The sequence below is a fragment of the Meleagris gallopavo genome, chromosome 5 (assembly GCF_905368555.1).
Source record: "Meleagris gallopavo chromosome 5, MGAL_WU_HG_1.1, whole genome shotgun sequence".
NCBI lineage: Eukaryota > Metazoa > Chordata > Aves > Galliformes > Phasianidae > Meleagris > Meleagris gallopavo.
The window spans coordinates 36,673,475-36,694,679 of NC_139408.1; the positions used below are offsets into that span (position 1 = coordinate 36,673,475).

At 35.3% G+C, this 21,205-nt stretch overlaps 1 protein-coding gene and 1 long non-coding RNA gene across 23 annotated transcripts in view; both read left to right on the forward strand.

Annotated features, from left to right (window-relative positions):
- Positions 1-21,205, forward strand: part of MIPOL1 (mirror-image polydactyly 1) — a 175,516-nt gene that overhangs the window by 61,463 nt on the left and 92,848 nt on the right. For all 22 annotated transcript variants that reach the window (XM_085225228.1, XM_085225245.1, XM_085225236.1 and 19 more), the window contains 2 exons: positions 1,433-1,466; positions 1,726-1,896. In XM_085225228.1, coding sequence (XP_085081354.1) covers positions 1,433-1,466; positions 1,726-1,896 — 205 coding nt within the window. The remainder of the gene's footprint in view (positions 1-1,432; positions 1,467-1,725; positions 1,897-21,205) is intronic.
- LOC146544315 (uncharacterized) lies at positions 1,917-5,300 on the forward strand. The gene is made up of 3 exons (XR_014883643.1): positions 1,917-2,330; positions 4,069-4,131; positions 4,273-5,300. It is a non-coding gene; the product is annotated as an uncharacterized LOC146544315 (long non-coding RNA).

Here is a 21,205-nt window from a genome sequence, read left to right on the forward strand (position 1 = left end):
TACTTTGGCAAATACTGTTCCTATCATGTTGAATACAAACTAGCTTAAGATCCATTTTTAAGTCTCTTATGAAGTGAAACTTGCAGCATTAATTATGAAACCAAAAGTAGGAACTCTATGAGAAGCCAACTCAAGGAACCAGTTCTGATTTTATGATTTATGTTACTTTATGAATACATCTATAACCCAGCAAAGATTAGCTTTTACTTTTTGTTGTTGTTGTTTCGTTCTGATGCTGACTGTAGGTGTTGGAGTAATTACTGCTTTTAAACTCCATATAAACATACTAGCTACTGTACATAATAGTAATTCTGAACTGTTTCTTTTTTATTTTAGCAGTTAAGTTTTGTATTGTTGATTTACAGTGTATTATACGTAAAACTAATTCTTTAAGGTTAAAGATGCTAATGTTCTGTCAAATACTCTGTGATGTTTGCTAGCTAAAGTCTTGGCCTTAGACAGCATCTGTCACAGCACTGAAAAAGTGTGTGTTGCTTTATAGCAGATATTTAGTGGCTACTATTTGCCATTTTAAATTGTATACAAGAGACAGAATTATTTTTTTTTCAAGTGACCATTAAATAAGTATCAATGAAGTGATGTAATTGTAATATACTCATTTTTTCCAGAATAGAGGTCTCCTCCATTTTAAAATAATGCTGTAAATACTATGTTGTCCATATATTTAAGTAAAGTAAAATATATAGATTGTTAGACCCCATTTGTTAGATCTTTGCACTATCACTCACTGCTTTTGCACAGTGTTCTACTGTGTATAAGTAAATTTGTCGTATCATTTTTATATTTGACAGATGAAAATATGTACCATGAAATGAAATGGGGGAAAGCAGAAGCAGCTTATGTGCTTAAATAAGGATTTTGCAGGGGGTTGTCCTAACTTGCTGTTTTGTGCAAGATACAAAAGCAAAACATTTTCAAGGAAACTTCAACTAGTTCATTTCCTCCTTTTGGAAGAGAGGTGGGAAAATAATTGCATAGAAATGAAAAACAAACCACAAAACAAACAATCTTTACAAAAGTCTTGTCCTGTTACATTTATGGCGTACTAAAAACAACAAAAATACACTGTTGGGTAAAAGTTGTAAGTCCAGAAATAAATAAAATAAGAGCATCAGTCATTTCTATCACTGGGGAACTTTCTTCATCTAAGCACATATGAACAATTGATCCTTGTAGTCATATATAGCAGTAAACATTAATAACTTAACAGTCTGAAGTCAGTGCTGAAGATATGGAGCATTATTGAAAGATGGAGTCGAGCAGGTGGCACTTTAATATGTTCAGTGTCATGGTTGACTCTAAAGACTAGTAGAATGAAATTACTTGAGGTTCTAAAGATTTAAAAAGCGAACTCATTTTGCTGCACTAAGGAAATGCTACTGATCAGGCTTTCTGTGTCCCTTTTTTCTAGGCTAGAAAATATTAACCCTGAAGAAAATGACATGGTAAGCCATTCTCTGAGGAGATTTCTTGATGTCAGTCTTATATCTTAGAGGCTTAAGTTCAATTGAGTGGGTTTCAAGAACTAAGATGTGGGAAAAAGAAGAATTGACACACTAATAATGTACATCTTTGCTGCAATATGAAAATTCAATAACTTCACTCAGTCAATTTACAATTCACATGTGCCTATTAATTAAAACCCTATATTAAATAAAATATATTAAAACTTCATGTCTGACTAACATATAATGCTGTTGGTAGACATTACAGGAATTACTGAACAGAATAAACAATGCAGACACAGGGATAGATATACTCAAGAATGGAGCTATAATTCTGAATCGAATACACAGGACCAAAGAACGAAAAAAGAAAATAATAGCTGAGGAAATGAACACAGTGATAGAACAACGGGATGCTGCTTTGTCTCAAGTAAGTCTCTACAAGTATGTAATCATTCAATACCAATTTTTTTAATTTTTATTATTTCTTTCTTTTTTTTAACTTTTGGGAAATAAATTTACTTTCTTAACTTTCTTCTGTTGAAAGTCTCAATAACATTCCTTATAGTAAATGGCTGATTAACAAGCAGCAGCTTCTTCAAGGCAGTAGTGGTTATTGGAATGACACCAATCTATTTCACAGGAGGGATTGTGTATTATTTCTACCTTGTCACTAGCTGACCCTTTAAAAATAAATAAATATAGTATTCATTATACTAGTAATTTAAAAAGGTGTTAAGATCTTAATTTTCCAGTATTCTGTAGCTGTATAAAACAGTTTATGATTGGGACTCAAGGATTTGTAAAGAGTATAAGTGACAGAAACATACCCTGGAGGAAGATAAGACTGCTGCACGTGACAAAGTAAGCAATTCTTCCCTTTATTGCTTTACATTCAGAAGCTGAATATTGGCATGTGGTCCTTGTCTCTCCATGTTTAACACTTCTGCTATGTAGCTTAAAACAATCTGGTGTATTCTCTTCTGCTCAGATCATTCATTCTCTTTGCTTTCCTATCTTCAAAGAAGAATATTATCTTCATTCTCTTTACTCTGGAGAGTGTCTCCTTATTTTTCCTATCACATAGAAGACTTGTTATGTTTGGGTTTTTTTTCCACAGCTTTCTTTCCTGTTGTTTGTTTTTTTTTTTTTAACCTAGATTAAACTCAATAGATGTAGTCCATAGAAAGAGGAATACTAAACAGGGGGCTACATCTCACAGAATTTTAGACTGGATGAACATCCTTATGCTTTCATGCAAGGCAAGAAATTTCATCTGTCTTGTTCCAATATTGAAAATTTCAGTGTTCACTGAATGTGAGCCTATACCTAAATAATTCTTTAATTCTAACAGAATTAAAGTCAAATTTGTGATTTTAACTAGTATTACGAATTTATTTTGCGTTGACATGTTTTTCTGTAAAAGATATTATTCCACTCACTTTGTAATTCTCACTTTTTTTTTGTTTGTTTTTCTGCAATCACTGTTTCCTCCTGCAGTCTTGAAAGACTCATCTTCTTGGTTCCTAACATATTTTTTGTCTGTATCCTATGTGCACTACAAAGGATGTTAATGTTGATGATGTTAATGTTGGAAGTTCACTTTTTCATAGTGCTTTCTTTTACTTTTATATTAATGAGGAGCAGCATAGCTACTCAACTGTTCTGCCATAAAATTTATGCTCTTTATTTTTTAATTATGATTGGATTTCTTCTTTGCACAGAGCATTTGGAAAGTGGGCAGCTTATAAGAAAAAAAGCTTTTAGCTCAAGAGAAGGATCTTTAGATCCCTTTTTCTTCTGCGAGATTTTGCTTCTTTGGTGAAGTAAACTTTTCAGACATGCTTGGAATTTAAATATTTAATGAAGGATATCAGAAGAGTGTCATTGCAGGGTGTTATAATATACATTTTAATTGAGTTGATCTTTAAGCTACCTGTTCAAAGAATAATATACAGACATTTATACAAGTCTTGCTTCCAGGTAATCAAGGTGAAACTTAATAAAGATCATTATTTTATATAATAATGGGTTAATTGCCACAGCTAGCAAAGCTGTCTTTAGGCCTGACAGACAGAAAAAACAGGTAATGTTACATAGGCAGTGCAGCTGAAAAATAAATAAATGAATAAAGCAAAACACACATTCTCAAAAAATTTCAATATTTGGTATTAAGGTGTAATACTGTGATAGTGTTTGCAATTTACAATACAATTTTTTTAAATTAGTTACTATTGTTAATAAAACTTTATTACTCATGTATTATGCTTCCATATCTGTGATTCTTTTATGACTGTAGCTATCGAAGCTAGAAAATAGATCCTGTCGTTTCAACTTGCATTTCTTACTTGATGATTCCCTGGGAATTCACACAGTACATGAATTATTAGTAGTCTTTTGTTAACATTGCAATAGCAGTAGTTATTACAGTGCTAACAGCAAGAACAGTAGGAAAGGGATTCCTACATTAGACCACAAAGGGACTAGGAATAATTCAGGGGATGTATATGCTTAGCATAACAAATGCAAATTATTAAAAGTTAGATCTGAGGTCGCCTCAGGTGTTCATAACATCTCCGAGTTAAAATCTTTTTCTTTTCAGTGAAAGTGGCATCAAATATAAGGGTGGATTGATGAGAACAGATCAAGGCAAAGCAGAAATAGGGTAAGCCATTAGTATGCTGTGCCTCTCTTCTGGAAAAAGCGCTTTTAAAGTTCAGAGGCCATTGGCAATGGAGGAAGCTAAATACTTCCTGACACTTTACTTGAAGGCTGTGTTGTTCTGTTTCTGCTTGCTCTTGTGCAGTGCTGGAGACTGCAATGTCATTTCAGTGACCACCATAGCCAGTTCCACGTAAGAGAAGACTGCCTATCTGAGAATAAATGTTGGGACAGAAGTTTAATAAAGCCACATCTATTATCCTTTGTAATGGATTTCTTCACAATACTGTGACAGCTGACAATTAAACACCATAAATATAAGTAACATCTGGAGTTTTACATGTAGGATTTCTGATTTTTCTCAGTAAGAGAGAATAACACAAAAGTTTTCCCTCTCAGTCATGTTGCTTTGATTTCAAGTATGCTCCTAGAGAATGGGCAATCTGTAAACTATGCATTTCTTTTGACGAAATATATGCTGTCTGATTTCAACTCATTTTTCAGTAGCTTTGCAAAAACTAGGAGTTTTACAATGCCTTCCTGGTAGTTATACTATGAAGGTACTCTTTGCTGGACTGTGGCTGCATGCATTCTTGGTAATGGTTAGCTAGTTGTCATTCTTCTGTTGAAATTTCACTGGAATAATTTTTTTATTCTTAAAAAGAACTGCCAAAGTCTTAGCACATGAAAAAATTCTTTGAATCTTCACACCCAAGCACCTCTGCATTTTTTTTTTAGATTTTAAATGTGAATGTTACTTCTCATTAGGAAGCAAATAGAGGCACTGCTATCACTGTATTGAGCTGCACATGTGTATGTAATCTTAGATCATTCACTAGATTGCTGAGCAAATATGCAAACTACTTTTTGTGTGTGTGAAAACAAATAAAATGGTATAAACTCAAATATTTGATACTACTTTTAGTATGTATTTTCAAGTGAATAAAAAACAAACAACTAAAGCATGGCTAAACATTGACATCCATCTTCTCTTGTACCAACCTCCTTAAAAAAACACACTCAACTGTTTGGTTGTGTTTGCTAAGATATATTTGTTTGTGAACAGATATTGTGTTGTACTGGGAGCTTGTGTCTGTTTTATGTCTGATCCTCTGAAAAAAAAATGGAGAAATATGCTGACTGTCAAATAAAACATTAGTTTCTTGTCTTAAACGTTCAGTTTTGTCTTAACCAGTTCAAGGAAAAATCTTGCTTTCCCAGTTGGTTTTACTATAATTCTGCCCTTTCTTCCAGAGTCTTTCTTGCTTGATCAATACAATTAGTGACTGACATTGACATGAGTAAAGCTCACGTATGGCCACAGTCACATTGTGAAATCTTCATAAAATAATTTAAAGAAAGTGGTTTCCAGCAGGAGGCAATACAGTGCAATATCTCAGACAAGCAATCACCTATTAACCACAGCATACCTTATGGACAGGAATGTTAATATGATTACAGAGTTTGCAGCTGGAGCCAGTGATTTGAGTAAGTCATTACAATCACTTTCCTTATGGTTTAGAGAAGAAAGGGGACCTTTCAGTTGGTGCAGCTTGAAATAAGTAATTTTAAAAAACAAAATAAGAGATGACTTATTGTTCAGAATGTTGTGCGTGTTATATGCTTTTCATCCTAACCTTCATTCTGTAGATAATTTTTAATTGGCAAGTCAGTTCTAAACAGAATTTCAAATATTAAAGATGTCGAGTTTTCTATTTAACAAAAACAAACAGAAAACCAATAGGTTTTACAGTTGGCAAAGTATCATCTGTAATACCCTGGTCTTGAAGCTATAACATAACTGGCAAGCAGACCTGGTTTTACAGCTTTGAATAGTTTGATCACATCCTGCTGTGCAGGAACATGCTTATGACTGCTCATGTAAAAAAATTGGCACACACCCAGTTGCTCATCTGGAGCAAGTTAAGTACCTTCCTCCATTTTGAGGAACTGTTTGGCAACAAGCAGGAGTTTAGCGTTATTGAAAACAAAGGTGAGAAGCATTGCACTTGACTGCCCATCATTATCAGCTTCAGCTAATGACTAATAAATGATTGCTGTTATAAGTCAGCTTCTTGCTACTTTTTTGTTGTCCTGCTCAAGCAATTTCCTTGCTTTTGTACCAAATAAGGTATACAACTCTATTTTCTGTGTTTCATAGAGCATTAAGGCATTCTCAGCACACTTCAGTGAACTGGTCTACTGAAGTAATAAACTCAAGAGTTTTAAAATATGTAAAAACAGCAAAAGCATATGTAAATGAAAAACAAAATGGATTACATATCTTGGATCCTTAATTGGTGAAGGGTTACAATGTTACATGACTCTTACCTGAAGGAAAAGATAATTCCTTTGCAACACAAAGCACAATTTGGGATATTAAATATATTAGTAACCAGTAGTTTAGTTTTACATTTTGTACAACTTATTTGGTACACTTAAATGTTTCCCAAATAGGGATAATGAATGAGTTCTTGTTTGTACAAACATGTTTTGTGGTGTCCTAGCTGCTCTTCTATCTTTCCCCTTTCGTATCTGATAGTTGGGAAATGCAAGAAAAGAAAAGGTAGAATGAATACACTGTTGTTTGTGAACAAGACAGCTGGTGTGGATTATAGATGATTTTTGGTCATAGACTTATTTCAGGAGGAGAGAGAAGTTAAAGGGGCTGTTCGTTGTAATTTGAGGATCCAAGGGCTATGCTGGTTCCCACTTGTGGCTGATTTGCTTTGGGCATGCAATGGCGAGTTCCTGTTGCCTCATTTGCAGTGAGAGGTAGTGGATGAGTAGGCAAGGGGAAATCACTTGCAGGATGGTTAAAGCAGGGGAAGGCAGCTGCCTTTCAAAATGCTCCTTTTGCTGCACAGTTTCTTCCCTACCTAGCTGCTTTAGTCTTCTAAAAATAAACCAAGCTGGAAAAAGAAGGTAATTATTTACATTCTGAAATGATAGGTACACCCTGAGTCTCTACTTAAGATATATTTCTGCTACTTGGAGTATGAGTGTTTTCCAGGGGAGCACTCAGTTAAATATTTGGCTACATTCAGAAGATGTATGAAGTAATCTTTCTCTTCTGAAGTAGCTATTTCAGTCCACGAGAACCCAATGTAGAGGAAACTGGCTGAAATCCTCTTGATGTCTTTCATTGGGAATTTTTATTTGTGTAGCGTTCTCCTGAAAAGAATGATGCTTATTTAAGCTTTCACCGTGGTTCTCCTTTCTTTTGGTTAATTGCTGTATATGAAACAGTTCTCAGAGCATTAAGAAAAGTGAGGTGAGATGTTCAGGCAGAATAATAGGAGGTCAGATAGAGAAGATTTGATGACGTCATACATGTGTGCGATGTCAGTTTCCTGATAAAGCAGAGATTACAAGCTTTTTGTTGGCAGGTATTTGTTAGTTGTGAATGAAACTCACTGACTTCACTGAAGCCAGAATTTCACTAGTAAAAGGAAGTGTCTTGCAGCTTATACCTTAGTTTGACTTCAGCAAGGCTTTGGTAGCATAAAGTGGTGTAGTTTTCAAGTTAATGCTGCTCACAACTGCGAGTGCAGATCAGCTGGCAGGACACTAGTGGGGGAGAGTGGAGGATCTGGAGGAAATCACCCTAAAGAGCTCTTATACCTAACTTTTGTATTTAGCCCGTGAATGCTAAGTATGAGTAAATTTGTAAATGTTAATGCAGTGTTTCCTTGAAGAGAGGGATTACAGTTAGTCTTTTTGAACTTGCGAAGCAAATTTTTAATTGCTACTACATTTCTTCTTTTTACGTGCATAAGGTTTTGGTTGAATGATGCCCTGAGACACATGATTGTTTGCATTGTTAAATCACCTGTTGTTCCTCTGCAAACAGTGTGTTATGTAGAATTCAGAGAGTACATATCTGAATGGTGTTTTAGAGCATGATCAAGCCTTGTGCCTTTAATTGTAAACTTTAATGAACTTCCAATAGAACATTCATCTTTTTTCCAGTACCTAGAAAATCCTGCCCCTCTGAAAATGATAGTAAATTTTCTTGCAAGCTTGTTTGATTAGTTGCTATTTGACACTTCTATCATGGTGCTAAGCTCTAGGTTCACACAGCTTAATTTCCAAAACAATTTCTAGAATTAATTTAAATATTTTATGTCAAAACTCTAGGATGACATACAAAACATTTTTCTATGCTTATTGTTCATCTGATTCAGTATCAAAAATCTGTGGAGGAAGTTTCCAATATGACACAAGCAAAGTTCAAACAGTATTCCCTCTGAAGACAAGACTGAATCGCTATGTGTGTAAACTCTATAGGTACCAGAACTGTTTAGAGGTATTGAAAGTAAGTTTTCTGTGGGGCAAGTTAGGTGCTCATTGTTAATTTAGATTTTGGGCGGCTTACCTATTGGCTGAAACAGCTCTGATTTTCTTGGGAGTTAAAAATGTCCATCTATATGTTTCACATTTTAAGCAAGTTTTCTTAGGCAACATTCTGAGAAACCTCTCTGCAAAAGCACTTTGTTATTTTGGGCACTCAAACTGAGTTTGCGTAAAAATTCTCTCTGATAGATGACACACAAGATTTCTGTGCTTGATATTTATATTTAATGTGGAGTCTTGAAGGATGATGTCTGACCTCTGCATTCATTTCCCTTCTTTTTGTTACTCTCTTATTTGTTGAATGTTCACAGTTACAATGGTGATATCAGTTATGTCTCTATGAGCAAGCAGTTTGAATAAACAGGAATGAATCTGGAGTAGGAAATAGTTTCCACCATCTGCCATCCACATGAATGTGTTTCTAGGTGTGCTGTGGGGAGAGGGCTCTTGTCCGATTGGGTTGGTTTTGTTTATGCAGAGGTGAGGGGTTGGTTAGTTTTGTTTTGTACTTTGGGCTGGCTGTAGCCTAGTCCTGTGAACTGAATGCTCATTTTTGTCAGAGTGCACCGAGTGCATTCCTGGAGTGCATCTTTGAGTTTGCTTTAATCAAAAAAGGAATTCATTTCATGCTGTCAGAGAGCGCTCTGTGGTGCAGACTGAGCATAAGAAATAGAGACAAGTTAGAGAAATTCCAGATTTAACCTCCAGTGTAAGGTAGCATGCAAAATGTACTTTTTCATTGAAAATCTCTGAAGGCCATTGAGAATTTTTATCTAAAGTTTAAGGCTTCCTTGTTTATAAGTATAAAAAAGAAGAATGAATCCTTTTGATTGAAGCAAATAATTTTAAAATTAGTTATGTTAATGCTCTGATAGAGTATTAAATAAAATTAAAAGTGCAAGAGGTGACTTCAGGAAGGAGAATAAGATTTTTAAAAAGTATTTAAAAAAAAAAATCTAGGAAGAAAGAAATAGTATCCCACTATGTTATATGCACTCTTCTTGCTTTGGAAATTACTACCTACTTTTTGTGCTGACTTGTCTAATGAAGATTTTGGACCGGTCCACAGCACATAAATCAACTTTGCTCCTTCAGTGAGAAATAGGTTTTTGAAATACTAGCATGGATCAGAAATAGATTGACATGAAGAACGTAAAGTTAGTTAGGTTTTAAAATAGGAAGAAAAGATATCTTCCTATGATATAGTGCAAATTATGCCACTACAACAACATCAGTAGTTGACTGAGATTTTTGTGGACATGGAGCCATGGTAAATGAATAGAACTGCTTTTTGTTGGCTTCATTTGTTTTTTCCCTGAGTCCCTAAAATTCGTTTCATTCTAACTTTCTAGAAGTGCTGTCATCCTCAGTCATCCTTAGTATTCAGGATGTGTTTTAAGCTGTAAAGAGAGATGATGATTAAGGAAATTTATGTCCAGTAGTAACAGAGAATGTAAGGAGATGTGATGGTAATTGTGCTAATCTGGTTACTCATTTTCAGCAGAATGGTAGACTACAGATGAAATGTAAGACTTAATGACCATTATATTTATTTAAATATCTCTCTAGGCATTAAGTCATTTTAAAATGAATGGGAAACAGCGATTGTCACAGTAGAAATTTCCCTGCTTTCTTTGGTCTGAACATTGTGAAATTTTTTTTGATTGTAAAGGCAGTTTCTGGAAGCCCTCAGACTTGCTGAAGTCAACTTAAGTATTCTGATCTGCATTGTTTTGTGGCTCAGGCAGAAAAATGGAGCAAGAAAATCCATGAATATTCTCTTTGTGAAAGAAAGATTCACATTAGTGTTGTTTAATTTATCTGTCTCATTCACCAAGTATGCCTAGATCTGTTTGTTGTATGGCTTTACTGTTTCATGCTTCAGCTGGATAGTATCTCAGATTTGCCCTCTTTTCCATGTTCTGTTTATTCACTGTTAATTATTTTTCAAGCAGAGTTGCTTTGAGAAGAAAAATTTAGCTTCCATTACCCTCTATTGCAAATGAAGGACAGACTTTTCTTCTGCATGTGGAGTGCTTGTGATTGTGAGATGCTGTTGTCAGGGAACTTGTTTATGCGTTCTGATGCTATTGTTTTATTTCCATTCTCTTCAATTGTGTTTTAAAAGTATTTATTATTGAGTGTGTTGTGGGTATGCAGAGTTTAAAAACATCATATTCTCATTTACAGTTTGCATTTCTATTGAAAATACTTTTTAAAATTACCCAATCTAAGTATGTAGAAATATTTATTTGAAGGCCATTTATAAAGCTGAGATTTTGTAAAAAGCATCAAATTTTGAATATACCTCTCCAAAATAAACTAACTGCAGAAAAAGAACAGTATTAAACCATAAAAAATGACAACTTTTTACAATTCTAGAATTATCAGAAATACGAAATTTATATTCCTGATAAGTTGCTTGCTACAGTATACTACATTTTTGTATTGTACTGATGGAGGATAATGCAAAATGCAGAAACAGTAATGCTTCTGAGTATTGTTGTTCCTTTTTTTAATCATTGATAACATAGAGTTGATGTCTTTTGTTGGGGGAGAGTTTTAACGTTACCTCTAACAAATTATCTGTTCTAAACATAGAAATCTAAGAATATTAAGCAAAGTTCTATTGCAATTACTGTTGATCTTCGGTTATGATCAGCACCACCAAAGTTTAGATAGAACTCAGGAAAAGTGTTAAGATCTATGTTTGGGGGATGATTATGCACTTTCCTCCCAGTTGTCTCACTTGATGGTGGCAAATCATCAGCTAGGTTTTCTTCCAAATCATTTTCTGATAATAATTTCATACCTCACAGATTGCATTAATAGTTTTCACTCTTTCTGTCTGAAAAAATCTGTCTGTGTGTTCAAGACAAGTGTAAACATCACCCGTCCTTTGAGTTTCTCCTTCATCTCCTGTACCTTTGAGACAAAGCTCTTTCTCAATCTGCAAAAGCATTTTTGCATGCAGCCTTACTGTTTGAGGTTCTGTTCACAATCAAGATGTTAGGATTCTGACTGAATCTCAGTTTGCAAAACTAGTCCTGAAGTCTTGCATGATGATGAAAGATGAAAGTCTCCAGCACCAGCCTCCCAGGAGAAACAGCAAAATGCTTGTTAATCCCTTGTATAAAGTAGTCATCAGCCTATGTTCTACAGTAGGGCTAGCCAGCAGCTGTGCATCTCATTACATGTTCTCTTTATGTCGTGTGTCTTGTCTTCTATGGTATCCAGACACTTCTCAGCAGTAGTTGTGCATTTATCCATTTTGTTTGTTTTGGCAGTCAGTCCCATCTCTTTACTTTCAACATTTGTCATAACATTCTTCGATCTTTATGTTTTTCTTAAAATTTCTCTACTTGGGTTGTCTTATTCTCTATACATAAGGGATACAAGGGTTTGGATGAGGGTGACATTGGTAATTATACATGTCAAAGACAGCTGATTTTAGGTTTAAGCATGCCTGCTTTTTAGTAACACATCTAAATGCTGTTAGGTGGCTGTTAATTTAAAGCTGCATAATCAAGGTATAGAATGGTTTTTAGCATGAATTTGGGTACCTAGTTCCACCAGTCCCTGTAAAACACTTTGGTGAAAGTTAAAATACTTTCTGTTACAGAGGCAAATTTTTTAGATTCAGCCACTACTTAATACTTGAAAATCTTTTACATGTGGCAAAATAATATAGACGTTTCTCAGTGTGATTCAAACTGTGCAATATATACCTTAAAAATGTGTGGTTTTGTTTTACTTTTGCAGAGCTTTTATTTACTTTCTTAAACGTTTCTTTGTGAGGTATCTGTATTCCCATAGGAGGTCTATGAAGTATGAATCAAATTTACCTTGTGCAAAGCTAATTAATTTCTTGATTTTTTAAAAAAATATTTTTATTTCACTCTGTAGTGCAATTAAGCAAATTTGAAAAAGATGCCTAAAATGTGAGTCTTATAGATTTGCTGATAACGAGATATAACGAGGTGAGAAATAATCTGATTTCACACTTACCATTCTTTCACAGGATAGTAAAGCACTAACGTTAGTCTTGCTTTTAGACAGTTGTCATCTTCAGCATTACAGTTTCCTGAAACAACGTGTTGGTTTCTTGGAGAAAAGAGCAACTGCTACTGATGCAGGTCATTTGTTCAAAGAGTAATTATTGTCCCTTACATATCTGTAGCGTCCTGTGCTCTCACCGACCTGGTTATATGGCTTTTGCATCATCTCTACTTTAAAATATTTTTTTTTTTATTATATGGTTAAGAATAACACATTACACAAGAGGAAAACTGAAGAGTTGCCACTCTAGCAACTGATGGCTTAATTAAGAGTACAGTATTTATCAGGACAAACCGAGCATGTACTACCAAGAAAATCTACAATCCCATGATAACTGTGTCTGAACATAGGGATTAAAAAAATTATGGCTTCTGTGCAGTGGTCCATGATACTGTTTTCTGAAATAAATTGATGATATTTAAAAGTGGACCAGAGGTATTCCTGTCCTTTTATGCTGTAAATACCAACTTAAGGTTTAGACAATAGTCTTGTTTGCATATGGATTTTAAGAAAATCCATTGAAGATTATTTGAAAACCACCTCGTTAGAATGACAGATTGTTTACCAGATCTTGTTTTCTTGTCAACTAATATTGGTTATGTAGAACTGAACAGGGTTATGCTTTCTGAAAACATGCCTTTGTTAGTAGCTTAGTGCCTTGCATATATCTGAGGATCAGATTCATTCCTGATTTCTAGAGTTTGGTGGATGATCGGTTTCTAGAATTTCTTTTATACGCTTTCACTAGCTGACATGACTAAAAACTCAAGTATATCAGACAATGCTACCTGTTTCTACTGTACCGTATATATTTTTGACCTCTATTATTGTGGTTTATTAACTGGGGATGCAGGAAAGGTTCTTTTTTTAAAAAACAAACAAACAAACAATTATCTGACGTGGCATGTTGTGTCAGATGTTTGACAAGCTGTCTCCTGTCCGTGGGCCATCTGGTTCTAATGGATCTGGCTTCACTGCTGAGGAGCCAGCAAGACGTGGCTGCAGAATGATCTTAAGGTCATTCAGTCAAATCATTAAAGCCAAGGCTTTAGGTGTAGTAATGCTAGTTCTGACATAATCTTGTAGGCTGATTTAACTTTCTTAAAGTTCCTATGCTAATTTCTCACCAAACACTCATATAATTAAACAAGTAGAGCTATTGATAAAATTTGCATAATGTTGCATCATTAATCAAATGAAGCAAAAAAAAAAAAAAAAAAAAGGTAGACCAGTGATACAGTGCTGTGGAATGGACATCACACAGGCTAAGATGAGAACTGAGAATTGAAGTGTGCACATACTGCAGTGCAGAGGGAAGGTGCTGCATTCAAATGAGGAAGACTTCTTGAAGAGAGGTGGGTTGTTTCCTCCTTCAACAACAAAAAAGAACAAGTAGAACAAAAAGTAAAATAGCTAGCAAATAAAAGGTTCATATCTTTATATCTTTTTATATTTTGCCTTCCTGTTATTGTTTTTTCATCTTTAAAGGAATGTATATAGGACCTTTGAATGTGTAGGAATATCATATTATTTTCTGACTCCGTGTGATGAAGAGGTGGTTGTCCACTCTGGAATTTTTCCCCATGTAAGTGAAGACAAAAAATCAACAGTATATTTGGTTATCTGCAGTTTCTGAGCATTGTGACTTCAGTGGCCCATTTCATAACATTACAGCTCATCATGCTAACAAATCACACAGCAGTTAGCACTGCCTTTCAAAATAGTTGATGAACAAACATGTAGGAGTGCTGTGACTTGGACTGTAGACACTGAGACTGTGTAGAAAAATAATATCAGTGTAATATTTTACTATTCAGCTGCTCTGATTGGCTTCAGTAGGACCTTTGCTGCAGTGTTACATAATACACAGCCAGGACAGAAATGATTTCAGATAGACTATTTCAGTCCTATGATGTGCACTAAGGTCATTTACTCTGAGACGTTTTTGTGTAATTTTATTCTTTAAGTATTCCTCAAGATATTGTGGTTAGCTATACTGAATTATTTTCTATTCAGAAGTTTATATAGTGAAACTACGTGCTGGAATTGCTGCCATGCATTGAAAATAAAGCAGGTCTTATTCTTAAAATTATTGTACTTATTTATTCAGTGATTTAGAATTTAACTAATGAAGTTTTACTTTTTTTTTGTGATGTCTTTGACATTGTTTTTGAATGAGAATCTTCACAATCTTCATAATTTTTCCTCTCATAGTTTTCAATTAGTACTTTCCTTATTTGGCAATATTGTTCATTTTCTTTGTTTCTGCACAAACTGACCTGTGAACAATTGAAAGTTCATTGTATCATGCCTGTTACTAGTGTTTCGACAACTCTGCTGTGAGATATTATCTCAAGACAAAAGAGTGAGGAAGCATAACCTTGTATACTATTGATCAGCTTGCATGCTTAGTTTATACATTATTTATTATAATTATAAACCTGAAATAAAAAAAAAAATTAGTAATGTGCCAACTCTGTGTTAAAGAAGTCACATTTATTTATATATGACAGGTAATTAGGAAAAACAGTACTAAGTTGGTTGAAAGCATTTTTACTTCAGACCCAGTACAGCTACAAGAGTAAATGTTTGAGTTACTGGATTTAGTTCAGATTAGAAATGACTATGAAGATATTTCACCTCATTAGATATGAGGAAATATGTAATATCTTCCTACCAAGTACAAGATATCAGGTAAAAAGAAAACAGTTTAAAAGGTATATGCCATGTATGTAGAAGTGTGCTCTGCATGAAGAATTGTAAATAAATATACACATTTTAAAGTATACTTACATGACTTCATTTTCCGTGCCATAGCTTTGCTTTGGTTAAACTGATAACATGTTTAGATGAAGGTATGTTCATAAATTCTGAGGACAGAGGCCTAATTTTATGCTTAGGACTTTACTGTTCTACGCAATTAAGATTAAAGTAAAATAACTTGGTTTGGTTCTCCTGGAGGCTTTCCTATGTCTGTCAGGCCTGTGTAGATGCTTCAGATAACCTAAGGCTTCCCAATGAACCTAAGGCTTCCAACGTGAAAAAAGTTCTTTTTAACAGCCTTGATGCAGGGTGATACAGCAAGCTATGAAGGTGACCAAGTTGTATAGCTTCAAGAACCCTACTGTTGTTTCCTCCTGTAAATGAGCAGTCACTCACAACCCTATGTTTGTAGAACTGTGTGGGGTCAGTGGCACAGCCAGCACAGGGATCCTGCTTTGAATGATCAATGAATTGCATACATCTCAAAAACATCAGGTTTTTCTTTTTTTTTTTCCATCACCTTTTATGTAACATCATTGATTAGAAAAGCCAGTGTGCATTGAGCTATTGGAGAAATAGATCAAACTTGTCTTATTCTTTGAAATGTCATCGTTGAAAGAGCAATAGAATTATCAAAATTTGCTGATGTCTGTGCACTTTAATCTGGTTCCTTTAAGAGTTCCTTTAGCTGTTCAAATGAAAATGAAAGCTTGCTTTTCTACATTTTCAAGTGTTCAGAAGTAGAAATAGAGAGAAATGGCAGGAAGAAACCAAGTCGTGTACAGCATGTTATCTGCCTTAATGCTGCAGGTTCCAACTGGCTCATGCTAACAAGACAAAAATGTTTCATTTGTATTTTAATGCATTTTCTCTGATGGAGCAAAACACCATTGCAGTACTGAAGAAAAAAAAAAAAAGTTGTTTACATTTGTTTCTTTTACTAATAAAATACAATATTTTTAAAATAATATTTTTAAAAGTTGCCTATGTTCTAAGGCCTAAGCGCTACAAAAGCACTTTTCTTTCCTGTAATTCAAATAGTTCTAAGCTGTAGGGCATTGTATAAATAATCATTTAAACACATTTGTTGATACTTTGCCAGAACTTTGAAGAAATGTCTTTTCTTTTGGAGGTTTGAAAATCTTAACATTATAATTAAATGGAAAAATTCTTCTAGTGATTATTATGTAGAGACTTCTTTATTTCTTTATTTCTCTTTAAATGATTATTTTAGAAGAAAAAAGGATAAAAAATGTGTTTGTATAAACATAAGTGCTTCCAAACATCTGCAGTTCAAAGTACATAATTCACAGTGACACCAAAGGTTGGCTTGTGTTTTGACTGGATGACTTTGGTATTATTTTTGTCTGCAAAGGAAAGAGTGGAGTAGCATCCAAGTGGTGCAAGATGTTTGCCTCTCAAAAAATCGTGATGAATTTGGGACAAGGGGTAGACTGTTTAAAAAAAAAAAAAAAAAGCATACCAAAGGGAGAAGGAAAGAAGGACTGTCAAACTGAGAACAGTTGCATTCTATTGGGCATCCTTGAGCTGGGAGCTACTCTAAAGTGTAGGTCATTATAAACAAAATAAGGAAAGGAGAACAGAATAATAAACTAAGAGTACAGTCGGTTTAATAATTTTTGTTCACTTCATGTTATTATTTGTTGTATTTATGTTTCCACAGACAACAGCTTAAAAATAACAGGTGAAAATATAGTCATGTTTCTTCATGTTTTTAATATGTTTGGTATTTAGGTTAATTATTTGTTCTTCAGTTTTCATTGATTTGAATATGCATTACTTAATTTCAAAATATATCTGAAGTGTGTTCTTTCCAAAAGTATTATGATGTGTTGTAGGATATTGGTATCCCCCAAGCACATTGTTTATCAGTAGTTGTGGATTTTCCATGACGATACTGTGTACTTCATTGGAAAATGTTTTGTTTAAAATACATAAAAGGAAAAATACATCTTTGGAAAAACGAATCTTGGAAAGTAGTTGATCTGCCACTAAAATTAACTCCTGCTTTACCGCAATTTGGTGGACAGAAACCATTTTCCCAAATAAGTAATTCTTTTAGTAAGAATTAGTATGTTTTTCTTTCTCACTACCTTACCAGCTGAGATCCCAATTCAGGAAGGTCTTCATGCATAAATATCTATGGAATGTAATGGATTACTCACTGCTTAAAATGAGGAGTTCAATATCCACTCAAGTATGCACCAGCTGACCTATTGTTGGTGACTGTACACTCTTTTGATTTTTGTCTGATTTAAATTAATCATAGAATCATAGAATCACCAAAGTTGGAAAAGACGTAAAAGATCATCCAGTCCAACCGTTCCCCTATTACCAATAGCTCCCTCTAAACCATGTCCCTCAACACAACATACAGTCTTTCCTTGAACACCCCCAGGGTCAGTGACTCCACCACCTCCCTGGGCAGTCCATTCCAGTGCCTGACCACCCTTTCTGAAAAGTAATACTTCCTAATGTCCAGCTTGAATCTCCCCTGCCGTAGCTTGAAACCATTCCCTCTGGTCCTATCACTAATGACACGAGAGAAGAGGCCAACCCCCAGCTCACTACAACCTCCCTTCAGAAAGTTATAGAGAGCAATGAGGTCTCCCCTGAGCCTCCTCTTCTGCAGGCTGAACATTCCCAGCTCCTTCAGCCTCTCCTCATATGGCCTGTGTTCCAGACCCCTCACCAGCTTTGTTGCCCTCCTTTGAACACATTCCAGGGCCTCAATGTTTTTCTTGCAGTGAGGGGCCCAAAACTGGATACAGTATTCGAGGTGCAGCCTCACTAGTGCTGAATACAGGGGAACAATCACCTCTCTGCTCCTGCTGGCAATACTGTTTCTGATGCAAGCCAGGATGCCATTGGCCTTCTTGGCCACCCGGGCACACTGTCGGCTCATGTTCAGCTGAGCACCAATCAATACCCCCAGATCCATTTCCTCTACGCTGTCCTCTAGCCACGCCACCCCAAGCCTGTAGCGTCGCCTGGGGTTGTTGTGGCCGAAGTGCAGGACCTGGCATTTGGTCTTGTTGAACCTCATCCCATTGGCTTCAGCCCAGCGATCCAGCCTGTCCAGATCCCTCTGACCTCGCTACCCCCAGGCAGATCCCCACTTCTAGCCAATTTGGTGTCATCTGTGAATTTACTGAGGGTGCATTTGATGCCCTCATCCAGGTCATCAATAAAGATATTGAAGACGACAGGCCCCAGTACCGACCCTTGGGGAACACCACTCATGACCAGCTGGATTTAACTCCATTCACCACCACTCTCTGAGCCTGGCCCTCCAGCCAGCTCCTTACCCAACCAAGAGTGTACCCATCCAAGCCTCGGGCTTAAAATGTTGCTTTAAATTCAGTGAGAGTGTGAAACTATTTATGGAAGCTATGGACATATACAAGATCTACAATTAAGCTAAGAAACTATGTAAAACTGACTGGATTGGATCAGATTATACCAAGATGGTCCCAGCTCACTACCATGACCCTAATCTCAGCCAGCAGTCCAGGCTTAAGAAGGAGAACAAGACAGACATATTACAGTACCATTTCATGCCATTCCTTTTTTCAGCCATCTCATCGTTGGAGTTGTGTGTCTTTATACCAGTGCTGATCCATAAGTTTATTAGCATTGCAGCTTTTGACAAGGATGATAAAGAAAAAATATTTTCAGAAAAAATGATCTTTTGAATGTATTAATGGAATTAGACATCAAATGTAATTCAGAATTAGGAATGATCTCTGCAAATTTTTACTTCATCTTAGTTTGAGTGCACTTATTTCAGTAAACCTTGACTTTCAAATCAGTATTAACTAAGACTGTATTAACTTTTTATTGGTGCTCATTTTTTAGAGTTTATCTGCATTTTTGCCTCATGGTGTTCTCAAGCCTTCTGCTACATTACCACTGAAAGAGGTCAGCACCTGCTGAGGGTTGAACTGGTGCTCACCTTGAACGTGCTTGTTCTGCTGAGTCGTGTTAGCTGATGTTTGTTAAAAAGAAGGCTTGTCTAGTGGGAGAACAGGTGTTCTTACTGTCTTTTCTCTCCTGTCTGAATCTCTTCTCCTTTTGATATGTCAGCTGTTTGCTTTTCATTTTATATTTAATTGCTCGTGATATATCCTGCGTTGGGTACAAGAGTTTTTCTTTGGAAAGACTGGGTGCGTTTAGAAGAGTGAAACTGGTTTTAATATGAAAATATGGCTAAAGAGAAGATTGAGCGCCTTTTGTTGGGAATAGATGATGTTCTAGTGAAATCTATATGTATGACCATTGATGATTGCCCAAGGAACATTTGAAGTAGGCTTAAAGAGATTCATTGTCTGGCTTGAATGAGGCTACGTGAGGTGGGAAACTTGTAGAGGGAAAGTGTGTTTTCAGAGAGTGGAACAAATGGTAGGATTTGAAAGAAGAGGGGGTGATTTTTTTTTTTTAATTTTATTTTTTTGTTTGTTTTTCCTCCATCAGCATTGCCTCCAAATAAACACAGTGGTCTATGTGATGAAGCTGATCCTTGGTAAATTGTGTGAAGCCTTCTAAAATGACATGCTACCGTTTCCAAGGCTTTAAAATCCTTTTCTTGGCAAAGTCTTTAGTGCTCTGATCAAGGCACATTCTCCTTGACATCTGTCTACGTTGCTTTCATATTCTTTGAAGTATACACAGTGTCTGAGATATAAAAGATGCTTTCTCAGGTCCTGTCTTTGTAAGTGTACAATTGCACTTCAGAATGTTAAGCAACCTGTGCTGCACAAAATATTTTTTCTCTGTCTTTAAGAGGATTCAAATTTGCTATAATTAAAATAAAACACTTGCTTTAGAATTCAGCTTTCTCAAAAGGATACACATTTCCTTTTTGCCAGTACTGAACTAGACGATGTCTTCTCCTCACTGTGCTCCAAAAAGTATTTTTATATATGTTTTTAGAAGGAAATCCAGTTCCTTACTTGCAGCTGTTGACATTTTAGAACCTTGGATTGAACCAATAAAAACACATGTTCTTTCAAAAAACACCTATTTTTACTGGACCTTACTAATGACCAATGACACAGAATTCAAAAAATGTTGGCTGAAATGAAGAGAAAGGCTGTATTGTTTTAAATTATATTCTTAAAACTTTTCTTTATAGCAGAACTACACAGAAATTTCATATGCTCTTGATCTTGTGAAAGATTACTTGTTTTTGGAATGCAGTTTTTAATGGTTGAAAAATAGTTCAGGTATAAACATGTTGCAGATTATAAAATGTTAGTGAGACATACAAAATATTGCCATTTAAGATTATTATAATATTTTCCCATGCAGAGCATTTAAAGATCTTACTTCCTAGACATTTCCTGGGCAGTTAAGAATACATTTGGATTCGTAATTCATTCAAAACATCTTCTGTAAATACATTGTTTCAAACATATTTAGACACTTATGTGCAAAGGTCAAATTAGATCATCACTTCTTTCAGTGGTATTCTCAAAATGGATTCAAGCTATATACAGATTTAATATGCCTTTTTTTTTTTTTTTTAATAATATTAACATTCTTACTGAAAATGAAGTGAAATGTGAATGATGATATGCCACCAAGGCCAATGTTCTATGGCTGAGTTGATAGAGATGTACATGCGTTTTACATTACTTGTGTTGCATCTTTATCCTGTGTGTTGGATCTGCCGTGTGGCTCAGGAATCCCCTGTTTGTTTCAGTATTTTGACTTCAGAAGAGGAGAACAGAGAGCAGGATAACATGTCACCCATGCTCTTAATTGTGCAACCAGCTCTGTACATCAAGATATTTTACTGTTTTCTCTTGCAGCTAAACTGTTACTCTTAGCATATTTTCTTTTTCCTTTCCTTTCCTTTCCTTTCCTTTCCTTTCCTT